Consider the following 18,787-nt stretch of genomic DNA (forward strand, 5'->3'; position numbering starts at 1 on the left):
GGGCAGCCACTAATAAGACGAAATAAACTCAAAGAATTCACTGAGAGGATATGCTTTACCTCTTCCGTATTTATAATAACTTTCTGTAGTGTAAGACGAAACCAGCTGCAGTTGCAGTTATCTCCTTGTTATCGTCATGCTTTGTTTGTGAAATTACTAACTCCAGTTTAATCCCGCATGCAGATATGTTTGTGGCCGATGTACCAGTCTGTCTGACGTGGAAACAGTCATGCGTGGAGAAGCTGTGCGCCTGTTCATCCTTGACGGTCGTTCGGCGTGGCGTGGGAGATAAATTTTGGGAGGCGGGCGCCTCCTTATCGTAGCTCTTGGTGCGGGTTATCTGCCCAGGCGCGACGCACTCAATCCGGCGCGAGACTCGGCCTCCAGCGGCCGACTGACCGACCGCTTCTCGCAGACATGCCGTTCGCACTGGTAAGCACTCTGCAACGTTTGCACGTACTGCGTGTTCTGTAACATTGTCCACAGGGGGGCGGTGTTATCGTGAGCGCTCTGCACAGCACAGGCGTCTTATACCCGGCACCACGCGTTTCCTTCACTTTTAATGTGGGATCGTATAAATACTGCCCAATATTTTGATCGCCACCAGTGTTCGTGTGATCTCGGATCGTTTAGAGTACGTCTGCCCACCTACTTATTTAGAATTGTTAGAAACGTAACATGTCAAGGACATATGAACGCTCGCATTGTATCTGTAGATCTCTCGGCCTGCCGGAGTGGCCGAGCGGTTCTAGGCGCTACAGTCTACTGCTACAGTCTACCGCTACGGTCGCAGGTTCGAATCCTGCCTCGGGCATGGATGTGTGTGATGTCCTTAGGTTAGTTGGGTTTAAGTACTTCTCAGTTCTAGGGGACTGATGACCTCAGTAGTTGAGTCCCGTAGCGCTCAGAGCCATTTATAGACCTCTCAACGAGGGTCGCCGTTTATATTTGTGGCAATATGTGTGTATTACCCGACAAGGTAAAGAGAGGCTATGACCAAACCTGCAGCAGCGTGCTATTTAAGACACAGAATGATACAGAAAGAGATATCGAAAGTGTGTGTTCCGATGTCCTTATCTGTAAACTGTCACTAAACGTTTAGCGAGAACTGAACGTCAATAGTCACTTTTATGGTGCATTTTTGATAGAATTGAATGACGATGTAATATGTGCGAACAACGTTTCGCCAATATAATCCACTAGTATTTTACAAAATTCTTCACCTTTATTTATAAACGAGTGAAATTCCTTGTACAAATCCGCCATCATAATGTGTACTGAAATGTATTTTTAGTCTAAATCACTAACTGTATTTATTATTGTTACTTGATATGATCAGTCAGTGCAGGAGGCGATCTATAATTTTGTATTGTAGTGTTCTTCCGAAAGCCGGTTACTTTACCAAGATCACTATGTAAATGAAAATAATGGGTTATTAGTTACGGAAATATGAGTTGCCATTCTCAAATCCATAAAACCGGGCACTGCTAGCTACGCCAGGAAACGGTTACACCAACGTTCTCACATGCAATGCCTCGACCCTTCTATGCATATTGTAATTACAAATGGCTCTGAGCACTATGGGACTTAACATCTACGGTCATCAGTCCTATTGTAATTACAGTCCCCATGTGACACAATGGTGTTCGCATTGTATGGTGTAGCTACTACTGCCAGGATTTGTGGATCTGAGGATCGCAATACATAATGTCGAAACTAGTAATCCAGTAGCTGTGTTTATATAAAGACCTTGCAAATTAAATTGGTTTTCAAAAGAAGATCACAATAAAATATTTATTATCTTTCGTTCATTACATGAGCCGACTCTGATGAATGCTGATCCACAACTCTGGGTCAAATAAGTGACCACGTACAAAGTCAGCGAGCAAGTCTAGACAGGTGATTCACGAGCATTTTCCTTGAATTCTATGGATAGGAGCTCAAAGGTTGTCATCGGAAGATGGGATGAGCTGACATTGTTATCAATGAACGTTAATAAAATTTTTTTAAAGAATAGATGGAAAGTAAACTAGAATACGCCTAGTTTTCTCGTACAAGTGTGACGGTGTGTCAATTCTTCGTAACCACTTTCTGTCGTCCGGGCGCGATCGCTAATTAAAACTTGTATGAATTAAAGCAAAATGCCCTTCTTCGAAATATTTGTGTGCGCTATACGCACACCATAAGAGGCCTCTTGGTGAGGTGGCTGATAGGAGCAGCTGAATTAATAGAAACTGAGTGACTGTCTTCTCAGATTTCTATAACTAAGACATTTTCAAATAATGACAGTTACAAGAAATCAACCAATATCGATTGATATCTCTGGACAAGTTAAGATGCATAATAGCAGATTTATGTGTATCAAATGTATATTGAGAGCATGTTGCTTCTTATTTGGGCTGAAAATCGAACCGTAACATCCTAGAGATCGCGCGACTTCTTCACATAATTTTTACACCATGGCTTAGTTGGCTTCAGCATTTCTCAACAACCCTCTGTCGCCTTCTTAGTTACCACAAGTAATTCTTCCCTCTTCCTCATTCTTTACAAATCCAGCGATGCTACCATTAAGCCGTTGCACGTGCCAGGAAGAGTTTCGAGCGATCGACTTTCTAAGATGACAACGCACATTACTTTTTGCTGGGACGTTGCTGCTTACTTTCTAATACTATCACCTTTACTGCGACTATAGTTCGCTTCGTTGAGTATTGAGCTACAAAGAATGTCGATATTTTGCATGTCGGACAGCATTACAGAGGACAGATTTGAATTACACATGTAAATACCACTTAACATAGGCAATATCTATCTTTGACCCCTAACAGTTCTCATAACAACTCGTAGTATAAATGGAGGACTTGCTTCTGAACAGGTACTCGTATTAGTGTCCCATCCTTCGTATTAAGAAAAGCAAGTCAAGAAATTAATGGAAATTTTCTGTACACTCATCAAATCCCCAGGAAATGTATTAAGCAACTACAGACTAAGACTTTTGTAACCGTGAATAAAAAATATCAAATGGATTCGTCAGAGTGCAGTTGTACGTCAGACTTGACATTTATAGCCACTGTAAGTTGTGCATCAAGATATTAGAAACAAAGACATATCCACTTTCACCTATGCAACGAGTGATACTATCACTATCGTCTGCTTCGTTATTCAGATTACAGTAATTAGTTTATTTATTTCACCTGTGAGAGAAGTTCCATTGTTGCTTATACAACAGAGTACTGCCACTGTGAAACTTCCTTCATCAGATTTCTTTATTAATGAAAAGGCCTTCGGTAGCGACTGCATCGTCGTAATATAAGGAGCAGTTAAATGAAAACAAACCACATGCTAGAAAAGTAAGTTATTTCAAATGAAATCGCCGTAAGTGTTAGTACATTTACCCTAATATGAGACAAGACGGCGAATGTATTCATGGGAAAACATTTGCGGTAGCCTACAGAAACACGGTTGAACCCAGTGTGCACCTCTTCGTTCGAAACAAATCGCTGACACGCCCACGTGTTGCCAAGGTTGTTTCGACAACACTGCAAAAGCTACGCTGGGAAGGCCTTACAGATCCTTTATACAGCTCCGATCTCTCTCCATTTGATATCCATATTTTTGGAGCCGTGGCAAAAGACATTCTTGCTTCGGACGAAGAAGTGCACGGCTGAGTATAACCATGATTCCTTAGGCAACCGCTAATACACACATCAAAAGAAGTTTTGCATCACCCCGGTTCCCAGAACTCCTGAAGATAGGCGTTCACTGTGGATATTATACCACAGACACAGTCCCTTTCACTGTTCAGAGATGTCACTAAACCAGCTCAAAGATGTGAACAACCATGCATGGGCAGCGCCTATTAGACGGAGGGGGTCCAACAGCCGATCAGTTCCAATCATTCCACCAGGAAGGAGGCACACGACTCGTCTGTAGTTCGGACATGCCTAGACTCTCAATACCACGGTTAGATCGCGTCCGCGTTGTTACTTTGTGCCAAGAAGGTCTCCCAACAAGGGAAGGGTCAAGGCGTCTCGGAGTGAACCAAGGAGATGTTGTTCGGACATGGAGGAGAAAGAGAGAGACAGGAACTGTCGGTAACAAGGGCTACTACTGCAGTGGATAACCGCCCCCTACGGATTATGCTTCGGAGGAACCATGACAGCAATGCCACCATGTTGAATAATGCTTTCCGTACAGCTACAGGACGTCGTGTTACGACCCAAATAGTGCGCCATAGGCTGCATGATGCACAACTTCACTCCCGACGTCCATGGTTAGTGAGGTCCATCTTTGCAACAACGACACCGTGGAGCGCGGTACAGAAGCCCAACAACATGCCGATTAGACCGCTCAGGCTCGGAATCACGTTCTCTTCGCCGATGGGTGTCGCATATGCTTTCAACAAGACAATCGTCGGAGGCGCATTTGGAGGCAAGCCGGTGAGGCTGAGCGCCCTAGCCAGATTGTCCAGCGAGTGCAGCAAGGTGGAGGTTCCCTTCTGTTTTGAGGTGGCATTATGTGGGGCCTACGTACGCCACTGGTGCTCATGGAAGGCGACGTATCGGCTGTACGATACGTGAATGCCATCCTCCGACCGATAGTGCAACCATATCAGCAGCATATTGGCGAGGCATTCGTCTTCATGGACGACAATTCGCGCCCCCATCGTTTACATCTTGTGAATGACTTCCTTCAGAATAACGACATCGCTCGATTAGAGTGTCCAGCATGTTCTCCAGATTTGAACCCTATCGAACATGCCTGGGATAGATTGAAAAGGGCTGTTTGTGGACGATGTGACCCACGAACCACTCAGAGGGATCTACGCCGAATCGCTGTTGAGGTGTGGGACAATCTGGACCCACAGTGCCTTGATGAACTTGTGGATAGTATGGAACGACGAATACAGGTATGCATCAATACAAGTGGACGTGGTACTGGGTATTAGAGGTACAGGTGTGTACAGCAATCTGGACCATCATCTCTGAAGGTCTCGCTGTATGGTGGTACAACATGCTATGTATGATTTTCATGAGCAATAAAAAGGGCGGAAATGATGTTTATGTTGATCTCTATTCCAAATTTCTATACAGGTTCCGGAACACTCGGAACCGATGTGGTGCAAAACTTTTTTTGATGTGTGTACTTTCCCATGAAGGCGTTCACCGCCTTATCTCACATTTTGGTAAATTTATTAACAGTTATGGTGAGTACTTTTGAATTGATAAACAGTTACCTACGTTTTTGTTCAACTGATCCTTACGAGAAATCTCTTGTGCATGTGTCTGAGCGCATCTCAACAGAATACTGAGTTTGTTTCGTCACCAACAGTTCAACGTCCGTGTTTGAGATAAGGTTACTAGAGAGATAACAGACATCTGTCGCTTACGGCGATTCAGTGGCACCCTTATTGGTGGGTTCTGTAGACCATCCTGCTTATGTGCTTTAGTTTATGGCGTGGAGGATAATAGTAGTATGCGTGTGCATGTGATGCATGACAGAGCCCTAGGATACTTGCCTACTGAATGGTGTTCTGTGTGCTGTTGATTTACTGCCTGTGCCGGTACTGGCGAGCAGAATGTACTGCTAAATCGTTGTGCATGAATTGATTATGTGACTGTGGTCATTTCAGCTAACGCTCCTCGTGACGATATCGAACGTCTGACTAATAATTTTAGCGGAACCTCTCTGTTACTGAATGAAACTGAGATCCTGTACTAAAGATCAACTGTAAAATTTTGAACATGTATCACTGCCTCTTACTGTACAAATTTTGTTTTTTGCACTATAAGTAATTAGAAATCTGATAGAGCAAAGAGTTCATTTTGATTATGAATTCTCTCTTAATTGATTCCTTGTGTAAGTAGGTGGCATATTCTGAGTGATGAAAAGGTCAGCTTTGGTCGACCGAGAAAAAGAGTTACTGTTAACATAAATCACTTGAGTGCCAATTCTGGCTTAAGGCCGTTACATAAAAGGTGAATAAATAATGCTGACAAGTTCCAACACTCGTAATTTACATTGACCGCTGCATGATAACAAGTTATTTCATTTACCTCTGATAATTCGCGCGCTTGTGCTTGTGTGTGTGTGTGTGTGTGTGTGTGTGTGTGTGTGTGTGTGTGTGTGTGTGTGTTTGTGTTCTTTCCTTCTACTAACAATCATCAGTTTTGTTAATGCGACATTCAGTTTCGGACGGAATAATCTTGTAGCACTGACGAAGTAACATATGCTGCGCTTTTACTTGAAGCATTAACGAATGCGTAGGCTCTCTTATACTGATACTCAGGCTGCTCTGCCGTGTAAACACATTTGTAACTGTTGCACTACAACTAATACATTGCGTACAAGATACTTCTCCTCCCAGGTACACCACCAGCGAATAATTTCTGTGACTATGATCCTGTGTGGTTGTTCTTCAGCGACTGAAAATTGTTCATCTTGAATCGTCTGTAACTTACCACCCTGAATGCCACGTGGGAGAATCATCAAGTGACGTATTTGAGTATTACATCATCGCTGACACTGTCCTCTTTACTCCGACCTCAACCTTTGCTCTGGATATCACTGTAATCCTGGTACGCTAATAATCTCTGTTTTTCCGCGCACCGCAAAAAACACACGGTACCGCAAATTCCTCTTGTGCAGACATAATGCAAAGGTAAAAGGAAAATGTTTTTACCAAAAATACTTTATATATCCTTCCTTATTTCGAGATTAAACAAATAAATAAATATTGACACCTGTCGATATACTATTGGATACCGGTGAATCAAGATTTACGGAAGAGAGATGAATAGGATAGATTATACCGCACTTTTAAGCACTGTACTGTAATATTTGTTGGTGGTAAATTGCATTATGTGCCATTAACTAGGAACGTGTGCAGTAAATTCCCGTTTCACTACTCTAAAATACACCGAATAGCCAAATAAACTGGTACACCTGCCTAACACCGTGTAGGACCCCCACGAGAACGCAGAAGTGCCGCAGGACTACGTGGCATGGACTAGACTAATGTCTGAAGTAGTGCTGGAGGGAACTGACACCATAAATCTTGCAGAGCTGTCCAGAAATCCGTATGAGTACGAGCGATGGAGATCGCTTCTGAACAGCACGTTGCAAGACGTCCCAGATATGCCCAATAACGTTCATGCCTGGGGAGTTTGGTGGCCAGCGAAAGTGTTTAAACACAGAAGAGTGTTCCTGGAGTCACTCTGTAGCAATTCTAGGCGTGTGGGTTGTAGCATTTTCCTGCTGGAATTGCCCAAGTCCATCGGAATGTACAATGGACATGAATGGATGCAGGTGATCAGATAGGATGCTTACGTACGTGTCACCAGTCAGAGTCGTACCTGGACTTATCAGAGGTCCCATATCATTCCAACTGCACGCGCCTCACACCATTACAGAGCCTCCACCAGCTTGAACAGCCCCTGCTGACATGCAGTGTCCACGGATTCATGAATTTGTCGCCATATCCGTACACGTCGATCCGCTCGATACAATTTGAAACGAGACTCGTCCGACCACGCAACATTTTTCCAGTCCACTGTAGGTGTTGACGGGCCCAGGCGAGGCGTAAAGTTTTGTGTCGTGCAATCATCAAGGTTGCACGAGTGGGCCTTCTGCTCCGAAAGCCCATATCGATGCTGTTTCGTTGAATGGTTCGCACGCTGAGACTTGTTGATGGCCCAGCACTGAAATCTGCAGACATTTTCGGAAGGGTTGCGCTTCATTCACGTTGAAAGATTCTCTTTACCCCTCGTCGTTGGTCTTGTTCTTGCAGGACTTTTTTCCGACCGTAGCGATGTCGGAGATTTGGTGTTTTACCGGATTCCTGACATTCACTGTACACTCGAGAAATTGTCGTACGGATAAATCCCCACTTCATCGCTAGCGCGGTGATGATGTCTCCCATCGCTCGTGCGCCGACTATAACACCACGTTCAGACTCACTTAAATCTTGATAACCTGCCATTTTAGGAGCAATAACCGTTCTAACAACGGCGCCAGACAATTGTATTATGTAGGCGTTGCATACCGCAGCACTTTTTTCTGCCTGTTTTCATACCTCTGTATTTGAATACGCATACCTATACCAATTTCTTTGGCGCTTCAGTGATGAGCAGATAAACATGTGTCTTTGTACCCACCCATTCACCCACCATCTAACTCACTCACATACCTCACAAACGGAAGTCCACACAAACACACACACACACCAACACACACACACACACACACACACACACACATATGCACACACTCACACATACATACACACACACCTACTGTCATAATCATATTACCTTTCCACTGTTATTAACCTATTTCATAAACTATGTAAATTTCTCTACAACATCAACAGCTTACGAAAAGTGCGCGAAAACTGGAAAGGCGCTTTTCGAAAAACCAGACGTATGGAATGCGTCTCTTGCACTTCATTCACGGTTCGCAGGAGAGAAAAGGGTAAGCTGAGTTTTACACGAGCGATGATTTCTAAATCCGTTCTGATTTGTGGACTAATGCTTTTCGTCTCTAGAAAGTTTATTACAGTCTAAATGAGCCTATGTTCAAGTATACTGCAGAAACCGATGTTAAGGATGCTGATGTGAAATTTTACGGGTCCGTTCATTTACCATTCTTATATAAAGGAATCACTTGCGGTTTTTCCAGTTGCTTGGGACTTAGTGAGAGATTCGCAGTACCTGCAAGCTAAATAAGGAACCAAAGGCATAGAGTACTCTTGTAAAACCGAATTACGATTCCATCTGCAGCTGGTGACTTATATGTTTTCATCTTTTTCAGCTGCTTTTCTACGGCGGGGACGTCTGGTATTACGTTCCCCATACGGGAGTCTGTGCAACGATCTAATGACGATATGTTTGTGCGATCCTCCTCCGTGAATAATTCCTTAAACGCAAAATTTAGTACTTCAGCTTTCCTTTTGCTGCCTTCTATTGGCACACCAGACTGCTCAACGAGTGACTGAATGGAAGCCTTCGACCCACTTAGCGATCTTACGTAGAATCAGAATTTTCTCGGCCTATCGCCAACATCTTTTGCTAATGTATCACGGCCGTAGCTTCTGTATGCTTCGCGCGTCGATCTGTTTACAGACGCATTGATCTCTGCTAACTTTAGAGAATTTTCATTTGCGCGCTCTCGTTCGAACTCAGAGTGCCACAGTCTTTGCTTTCTCAATATTATACTAAGTTTAGTTCTTAAATCACCATGGATTTTTTATGCTCTTAAACCATGTACTCGTCATATACCTCTCCAAAGCGTGCTTTACAATCCGTTTAGAATTTGCTAACAACTGCTTATCTACTCTTTTTAACAAAAATACTCTTCTAGCCTTCTTGACTGACTTTTTAACTTTGATAACCATCGTAGCTACGATGACATCAGCATTTCTGTCTCTAGACTGACACCGTCGACAAAAAAATGGTTCAAATGGCTCTGAGCACTATGGGACTCAACTGCTGAGGTCATTAGTCCCCTAGAACTTAGAACTAGTTAAACCTAACTAACCTAAGGACATCACACACATCCATGCCCGAGGCAGGATTCGAACCTGCGACCGTAGCGGTCTCGCGGTTCCAGACTGCAGCGCCAGAACCGCGCGGCCACTTCGGCCGGCACCGTCGACAAGGTCAGGTCTGTTTATAGCTACAAGACCTAAAATATTTCCCTTGCATGTAGGTGTTCTAACTACCTGTTCAAGATAGTTTTCGAAAAATTTTTCAAAAGTACTTCAGAAAACTGGCTGTTCTTACCCCCTGCGATAAATCTATACTATACTGTACCATAATATACTCGGTAGGTTTAAGTCGTTTGCAACTAAAATTGCATAGTGTGGGTATTTCCGCCCTTCAGAGTGTAGACTTCCTTTGAATGACTGAAACTGTCTCGGCGGAATCGGGTGGCCACTAAAAACATCTAGCAAATAATTTGATTTAACCTGGATGTCTTACACGCCTCCAGATAGTTCCACAGTCACACTCCAATTCGACCTCAATATAGACAATATTTTTGTCGACTGCAATAAACTCTCCCCTTGCTGTTGCGTTTAACTTGTTTTTACTTTATATGATCCATGACTTCCTAAATATTTCCAAACTTTCTATTCTGGATTCCACAAGATCTCAGTCCCGAGAATAATTTGAACGTGACTAATTTCCTAGAGGGCAACCAGTTCGGGAACTTTATTACGAATACTTCGACAGTTAAGAGATAAAATTTTGACATTCAAAAAGTCTTTACTGTAAACGCCGTCTGGTTTCTCTATTTGCGTGTCTAATGATCAGAGTACCTGAAACTAACGCCTAGCCTAACAAAAACCACATGTGCACTCCACAACTGCCGTTTGGGGTGGCCGAGCGGTTCTAGGCGCTACAGTCTGGAACCGTGCGACCGCTACGGTCGCAGGTTCGAATCCTGCCTCGGGCATGGATGTGTGTGATGCCCTTAGGTCAGTTAGGTTTAAGTAGTTCTAAGTTCTGTGGGGACTGATGACATCAGAAGTTAAGTCCCGTAGTGCTTAAAGCCATTTGAACTCCACAAGTACTCAGCCACCCGAGCATCTGGTTCCTTTGTGTAGTGCACGCCTGACAAGGGGAAGCCTACAATTCTCCGCCTGATAAATGCACGTATAGAAATCTGCAGCCAAGACCGCCACAGACCCTTTCATTGAGACTCTTCACTCGGCCTCAAACCAAAGGAACCCGATCAACTCTTGGAACATTGCTGCAAAATGGGTGATCTGCTCGCACTCGTATGGACTGGTCTCAGATCGCAACAGACAGCCGTCACCTGTGCCGACCTGAACCACAACTACCAGATGACTGCATCCTGCATGCTAGATAGCCGCAGCCAGAGCCTCCTCCACCTCTCGGCTGAGGAACCCCAGAAGACCTAACTACTGGACATTGGCATTGACCTTTCTGATCAGAACACCATGTGGGGAACGTGGGCGACCTAATGCATAATGACAGAGAATCCGATTTTGGAATTTGGATAATATACTTATTGTTTTGGATAGCATTCAACAGATGTAAAAGTATCTTTCTGGAGTATCCGCACGGAGTGTTACAGGGCCATTTACACTATACATTAATGATCCAGTGAACAACGTTGGGAGCTCTATGAGAGTTGCCGCAGAAGATACGGTTGTCTATATGAAAGGTTTCAAATCCAGAATAATGTGGCTAAATCCATAAAGACATGCAGAGGATGAAGGACTGTATCAGGGCCTGGTAGTTGATCTTGGGCGCAAATAAATGTAACTTATTGTGTTGTTGTGGGACTAGGTCCTCCCATCGGGTAGACCATTCGCCGGGTGCAAGTCTTTCGATTTGACGCCACTTCGGCTACTTGCGAGTCGATGGGGATGACATGATGATGATTAGAACAACACAACACCCAATCCCTGAGCGGAGAAAATCTCCGACCGAGCCGGGAATAGATCCCGGGCCCTTAAGATTGACACTCTGTTGCGCTGATCACTCAGCTATCGGGGGCGGACACCTGTTGTGTTTAAATAGGCGGACAGATCCATCACTATTCGGTTACGTTAATGCCGAAAGAGCGTAGCCCTTAAATCACTGAATGTGAGTATTGCCGGATTTCCTTCTACTTTTAGTTCTTAAATTTGAAAGACTTTTGTACCGTAAGCAGTTCCAAGTCTATTTGTAGTTTGTGAAGGCTCATTTTTATTTTTAGTGTAGTACGCGGGTGTGCTGAAAAGTATAGTCTCCGAATTACTTTATGCGAAAACTCATAAAACTCTTAAAATAAAACAAACTTTAATTTTTGTTACCTATGCAAAGTGCACTATTACTGAGTGATATGCGGTGCTACTTATGCGCACAACAACCATTCAAATAAATAAGACACAAAAAAAAAAAAAACATCGGTCCATAGTTTCTCTCTTACACATTCACGTATATTTCTTTCCCTACCAATACTACTAATTCTACCATTTACTGCGTCATTTATGTAGCGTACCAAAACTACCGACAGTTTTGGTAGAGAACAGCTCTAGTTCCCATAAATTTATTTCTCAATAGAGTCACCCTAGTAACTATAGAAAGTTTGACTTCCATGACGGAGCCACAGCCTCACCTCCACTTGAACCGTCTCATCGCTATCAAAGTGAAGTTCTGGAAGTCGTTCTTTACGTTTTGGGAACATATGATTATCGGATGGGGCCAACTCGGCACTGTCTGGAGGATGATCGACGACAGCGAACCCAAGGCGATGTTGCAGATGTCGGAGTGCTCGTGTGTGGTCTAGCACTGTCATAATGGGGAGAGTGGTCCATGTGTGGACGTACTCTTCGAATTCGTGCTGCCAATTTTCTAAGCGTGTCTCATGCACCGACATAGTTACGTTACACACTACTACGTTACACAAACAAAAAAAAACCATCGGTCCCTAGTTTCTCTCTTACACATTCACGTATCTTTCTTTCCCTACCAAAACTACTAATTCTACCATTTACTGCGTCATTTATGTAGCAGAAACTTCGCTGAAGTCTTCAGCGGCAAGGTGTTGCAGTTAAGCGGGAGAGTCGATCGAGTAATATGCGTGACATTTAATACCTTAACCGATAATGAGAACAGGATAAAAAATTTGGAGGCAGTACTTTTCAGCACACCCTCATATCTAGAAGTGATTCAATATTTACAACGCGATATGTTTTTGATTGTGTAAATAACCAACATACGTCAGATTCACCTCGTTTGAACACTACATCAAGAACTCTTCTATAATTAGCAATTATAAGGGGAATTACTGCAAAATCTGCATGTTAAACCACACAGATTTCATTTAGTCCCATTATAAAGAAATTCATTTCTCTTTTTCCCTGCCCTACATTTGTTATTTAGTTACGTCAACAGCTGGACGTCTTACCGTTATACGGATCCATGTCAGAAACACTTCCGTTCTGTATGATGCTCCTGTGCCCAATGCAGGGCGTGGCCGTAGCATTCTAACCACGCAGAATGACGGCCGCCCTCAGTGCCGGTAGCAACAAAACACTGTGCGAGCGTAACCGCGCACGCATTTGCAATCATTCAACGTGACGTCATGTTAAAACACAATCCAATCATGCTAGCTGCACCCACCCAGATTACGGTAATAAAGCACCCCTTGGCTCGTGACATAAATCTTCGTTTAAAATTGCTACAACTCTGCAACGCTTCCCAGGTACATGCGGAACGCACTCTTGTTTTGCTGTTGTTGATTAGAATGGTAATTAGCCCGTGCAAAAGGTCTGAATAATTTATCCAATTTCCAGGAACTCGTACGGATTAATTACGCAAATAGGGAGCTGCCGCGAGCGCACGAAATGAAGAATATGGAAATGCACAGTTAGCGTAGCTGTCTGTTCGGTACTGAAATTCTGCTATGGATCTGCGGTATGACGATGCATTGATTCGCGGCTGAAAACGAACGACGCGACTGGAATAATTCCTATCGTTCCGCTGATTTGCCGCCTGTCAAATGAGTTCCCGATGTTTCCTCAAATTTCTTTCCGTCAATATTCGTTACAGTAGTGTGCGATAAATATCTACAACTGGAACTCATTTCATTACAGTCGTATCTTGTCTAGGGAGACAATGAATAACTAATCAAGGATGAAACTCATCACATTAAACGGAATAATTATGTTGGAAGTAATGCGTAATCTTATTAATACCGTAGCAATCGTGGAAAGCACTTGCGATTGTAGAACACAGAGCTTACGAAACGTAAGAACTCAATAAGTTTTGAAGAACACACTGACTACAGAACGGAAATCAAGCCATAGTACAGGAATAGAGATACTTCAACTGGTATGTAAAAAACAGAAAATATTTGAATGACGCCAACGATGTGCTTATGGCAGCTCTATTCACTTCAGAGCTGCAAGACTTTGTGATAAAGGGTAAGTAAGGAACAAAGGTCACTAAACAACGAAGCCAGCGGTATCTGAAGGATATTACGCAACGAAAGCAACAACAAAGAAGCGAAAATAAAGAAAAAAATGGAATGTTATGGTTTGTATCAATCAGAAAGACAGTGAGAAACGCTTACAGCCTCAAAACTGTTGTTGATGTACAGAATACGATTTAGTTTCCGAACAGTGATCCAATCCAAGATTAATTAACTTCGGAAATATTGTTTCCTCCTGGCGAAATCATTCGGCTGCTGCGATTTTCATGGTTATGAGAGTTTAATCTACTCCAACAATGTCGTTGCCTGCTAGTAAATAGGACTGCACGAAGATTAAGTACTTCTGAATGACACTAGGAATCATAATGACTTTCATTATCGCTAAAACTTCTCCAGTGAGTCAAATGCTTTCTTATACTCAACTATGCTATATTTATTTATTCCCTTGTGTTTTAAGAATAAGCCCGACGACTTGGATATGGTCCACGGCTGAGACAACCACTACAAAATGCTGCTTGTTCGACTGGCTGTTAGACATGTCCTTGTACAATGAGTACGTTGCATATGATGCGTTAGAAACACGTAAAGAGCCTTTATTTTGAGTCATAGGCTTTCTGGCGAGGTCTATGGGGCCCGCTGCGAATTACGCTCATCTCAGAGTAGCACTACTCCCTATGTCCTCAGATATTCATTGAATATATTTCTGTCTTCCCCTACTGTGTTTAACATCTGACCCGTGGCAGGGTTGCTAGCGTCGCCTTGCGTGGCTGAATTCGAGTGCGTTCTCGTGTTTGGCCTGGTCAGACAAGTGTTAATGGCTGGTGTTCACGGCCTCTGCAGTTTTTGCTCTGTGGATTCCGCACGATTTGTTGAACTGTCGGTTTGATCGGAGGATATTAAAATCGTGTGCGGGGTTCTTGATGCAAAAGACGTGTACCCGCTTACTTAATGTATACGATTTATGTTGAGATGATTGGTTTGGTGTCGCACCACAGGTCTGCTATTAAATGTTTTAGTGCAGTGTCGTCGCCGTAGTTGGTGGTAGTTTTCCGTAGACACGCTTCGGTCGGAGAAATTGTGAATGGCGTGCAGATCGCATTTTGTTGCATCGTTGCTGTTACTGCAAGTTCCTTGGCCTTGCTGTTTTGGCGAGTGTGCACTATTGGTTAGGGAAATCATCTTACAGTGAAAAGAGGTGCTGTTGCATGTGCAACGATCAAGAAGAATTCTATGGAAGCACCTGGGCAGGAGATGCTACAGATTAACTACGGACTTCGTGTGGTGGGTCTTGTGCACTATCAACAAGCGCGGAACAAGGTTAGTGTTGTCTATGTCTGATGTCATGTGTTAGTACGGAGTGCAGCCCACGTCAGTTGCTCCGGCATTGTCGCACGGTATTGCTGTTATTCTGTGTCTGGCTTCAGTCTAACAGCGAGACATGGGTCGTTCATTCTCTCTCCCTCCCTCCCGCTCTCTCTCTCTCTCTCTCCCTGTGTTCGTTGCTGTAAGTGTCCTACAGTAACGTTTTACATTCCTATGGCCCAACTTATTATTGGTTTTAAGCACTGTGCTGGTCGTGGAAGATTGTATTTGATGTTCTTATTGAGACTTGTTTTTTGGGCGCCACGGCGATAAAAGAGGAGCGTTGCGCCATTAGAGGCAGTGCCTGTGGAAGAATGACACCCTGTACACATCCTAGTGTAATGTACCAGGACGTCTGTCTGCTACATTCAGCGTGAGAAAACAACTGATGATTTTGTGACTTGATGAAGCGCACTTGGCGTGGCCCTTTCATACTGTTTGCCAGTGTTGTGTTCAATTAAAATAAAAGTACGAGTGTTAGAAATTTTCTTGTGCATAATAGGGCTACCCTCTAATTCTAAGATAGGTGTGCGTGCACAACGCTCTCTTAAGACAGTGGACTGATTAGTCACATAGCATCAGTGGTGTCTACGCAGATTTTGTACAGGTAAGCTGGATTACTAGCAGAATGTAACTATCTTAAGGCGTAAAAGGTATTTAAGCTCTGCTGCGCGAGAAACGAATAGCTTGGGCTGATGTTTTGTCATACTGAGAGCATAGCGCGTAATGGTGAACCGTTAAAACGGTGCACTGGGCACTAGTAGTTGTGTTCCGTCGTCCACTGGTGATTGGTGACTGGAGGTTCATTATCTGTTAGATGTTGTGTAAATTGAATTGTTATTGTGAGGTAGTTCTCGTCAACGAAAATAAACTGATTGAAATTGGAATTCACTTGCCCTTCAGTGTTTTAAGGTGGAAACCAGTGGAAAGAAAAGCCAAGTTTGGATGTTTATTATACTGCTAACGTATTGTGTGATTCTTGAGTTTCTCCCGGCGTATTTGATAATCAAAATATCCATGGGTGTACTGCCGTTCTACAGTGTCCAACGGGCACAATATTTCGGCGATCATACATGTCGCCATCATCAGGTGAATTGACGGACTGAGCTCCTGTGAACGTGCCGGCACGGAGATCCGTACGCTATGGCTGCTCAGAAGGAACTGGGTTCGGTCGCGGCGGCGGCCGATTTAAATACCCTACGCCCGCGGCGCGCTCCCTCCGCTGTCCGCACCCCGCGACACGGTCGCGCGGTGGAACAGATTGCGACGGCGTCTGAGATGACGTCGGAGTGATGGCTCTGTCCGCCGTGGTCGTCACAATTATACGTTTGCTCGATTTACTCTTGATTAGCCCAATCGCTGGTTGCCAAGCCTTGCTAAGATTACAGCCACAGTCACGGTTTATGAGGTCGTCACTGGTGCGAATTTTGATGGCCTCTCTAACAACGCTGTCCCAGTATCTCGACGTCTGTACTAGAATCCTCGTGCGTTCATACTCCATAGCATGATTTTCCGACAAGCAATGTTCAGCGACCGCCGACTTGCTCGGATACATCAGTCGAGTGTGCCTCAGGTGTTCACGGCATCGATCCTCGACGGTACGCATCGTCTGACCAATATACGACTTGCCACATTGACACGGAATCTGGTACACGCCGGCCTTCCTCAAACCGAGGTCATCTTTGGCGCTCCTCACCAGTGCACGAATTTTATTCGGAGGACAAAACACAGTTCCGACCCGGTGCTGTGGAGATGGATAAAATCACGAGGGAGGAGGTAGGCACTGCGTTTATTCGATGGCCTCTCTAACAACGCTCTCCCAGTATCTCGACGTCTGTACCAGAATCCTCGTGCGTTCATACTCCACAGCGTGATTTTCCGACAAACTCTCGGGGAAAATCGCCCGCATTTTGAAGAAACACCTGGCCGGAACTGTGTTTTATCCTCCGAATAAAACTCAGCACAACCTGTGGAGATGGATGAAACCACGAGGGAGGGGTAGGCACTGCGTTTATTCCATATACAGGCGCACTCTCGGGGAAAATCGCCCGCATTTTGAAGAAACACCGGCTCGGAACTGTGTTTTGTCCTCCGAATAAAATTCGTGCACTGGTGAGGAGCGCCAAAGATGACCTCGGTTTGAGGAAGGCCGGCGTGTACCAGATTCCGTGTCAATGTGGCAAATCGTATATTGGTCAGACGATGCGTACCGTCGAGGATCGATACCGTGAACACCAGAGGCACACTCAGCTGATGTATCCGAGCAAGTCGGTGATCTCTGAACATTGTTTCTCGGAAAATCACGATATGGAGTATGAACGCACGAGGATTCTGGTACAGACGTCGAGATACTGGGACAGCGTTGTTAGAGAGGCCATCGAAATTCGCACCAATGACGACCTCATAAACCGTGACTGTGGCTGTAATCTTAGCAAGGCTTTGGAACCAGCGATTGGGTTAATCAAGAGTAAATCGAGCAAACGTATAGTTGTGACGACCACGGCGGACAGAGCCATTACTCCGACGTCATCTCAGACGCCGTCGCAATCTGTTCCACCGTGCGACCGTGGCGCGGGGTGCGGACAGCGGAGGGAGGGCGCCGCGGGCGGAGGGTATTTAAAACTGCCGCCGCCGCGACCGAACCCAGTTCCCTCCGAGCAGCCATAACGTACGGATCTCCGTGCCAGCACGTTCACAGGAGCTCAGTCCGTCAGTTTACCCGATGATGGCGACATGTATGATCGCCGAAATATTGTGCCCGTTGGACACTGTAGACCGGCAGTACACCCGTGGATATTTTGATTGCTAATGTATTATCACAAGATTAGCCTTTCCAGTATTGAAGTCCTATTTGTTTCCTTTTTAATCAAGAGCTGTTTAATAATTTGGGTTAGCTGGAATTCTTATTAACCAAGAAGGCCTGCCTGCTCTTATTGCCCTATTGTTCAGATCTCATATCTCACTCATTCTGTTTAGTAACCAACTGAAATTCTGATTGCCAAAGGCCTACCTGTTTCATAGGTATTTATGTCAATGAGCTAGTAACAGGAAATGACACATGATGATACATGGGCCCTAACCTTCAACTTAGCATACCTTTATCCATAGTTGTTGGTGTCACCATCTACAGCTCCCTATTGTACCACGGAAGTTATGCCCTGATGTATTATGTCCTGCCATCCCATCCCTTCTTCTTGTCGGTGTAATCCGTATGTTCCTTTTTTTCGCAGCTTCTGCGAAGAATCGTTTCATTTCTCATGTGATTCGTCCGTCTTGTATTCAACAACCCGCTACAGCAACACTTCTCACAGGCTCCGATTCTCTTTTTTTGTCGTTTTTCCACAATTCACTATCACACAATGCTGCGCTGCAAACGTATATCCCGCGAAATTTCTTTCCCAAAATAAGACCTATTTTTTATAGTAGTAGACTTCTTTTGGCCAGGAATGTCTTCTTTTCCGGTGCTAGTCGGCTGTTAATG

At 44.3% G+C, this 18,787-nt stretch overlaps 1 protein-coding gene across 1 annotated transcript in view; it reads left to right on the top strand.

Moving 5' to 3' along the window:
- The first annotated feature begins 276 nt into the window (after window positions 1-276).
- The window catches only part of LOC126237779 (keratinocyte proline-rich protein-like), a 30,766-nt gene continuing 12,255 nt past the window's right edge, over window positions 277-18,787 (top strand). The window contains exon 1 of the mRNA XM_049947748.1: window positions 277-432. Coding sequence (XP_049803705.1) covers window positions 418-432 — 15 coding nt within the window. The 5' untranslated portion in view covers window positions 277-417. The remainder of the gene's footprint in view (window positions 433-18,787) is intronic.

This window comes from Schistocerca nitens, chromosome 1 (genome assembly GCF_023898315.1).
Source record: "Schistocerca nitens isolate TAMUIC-IGC-003100 chromosome 1, iqSchNite1.1, whole genome shotgun sequence".
Classification (NCBI taxonomy): Eukaryota; Metazoa; Arthropoda; class Insecta; order Orthoptera; family Acrididae; genus Schistocerca; species Schistocerca nitens.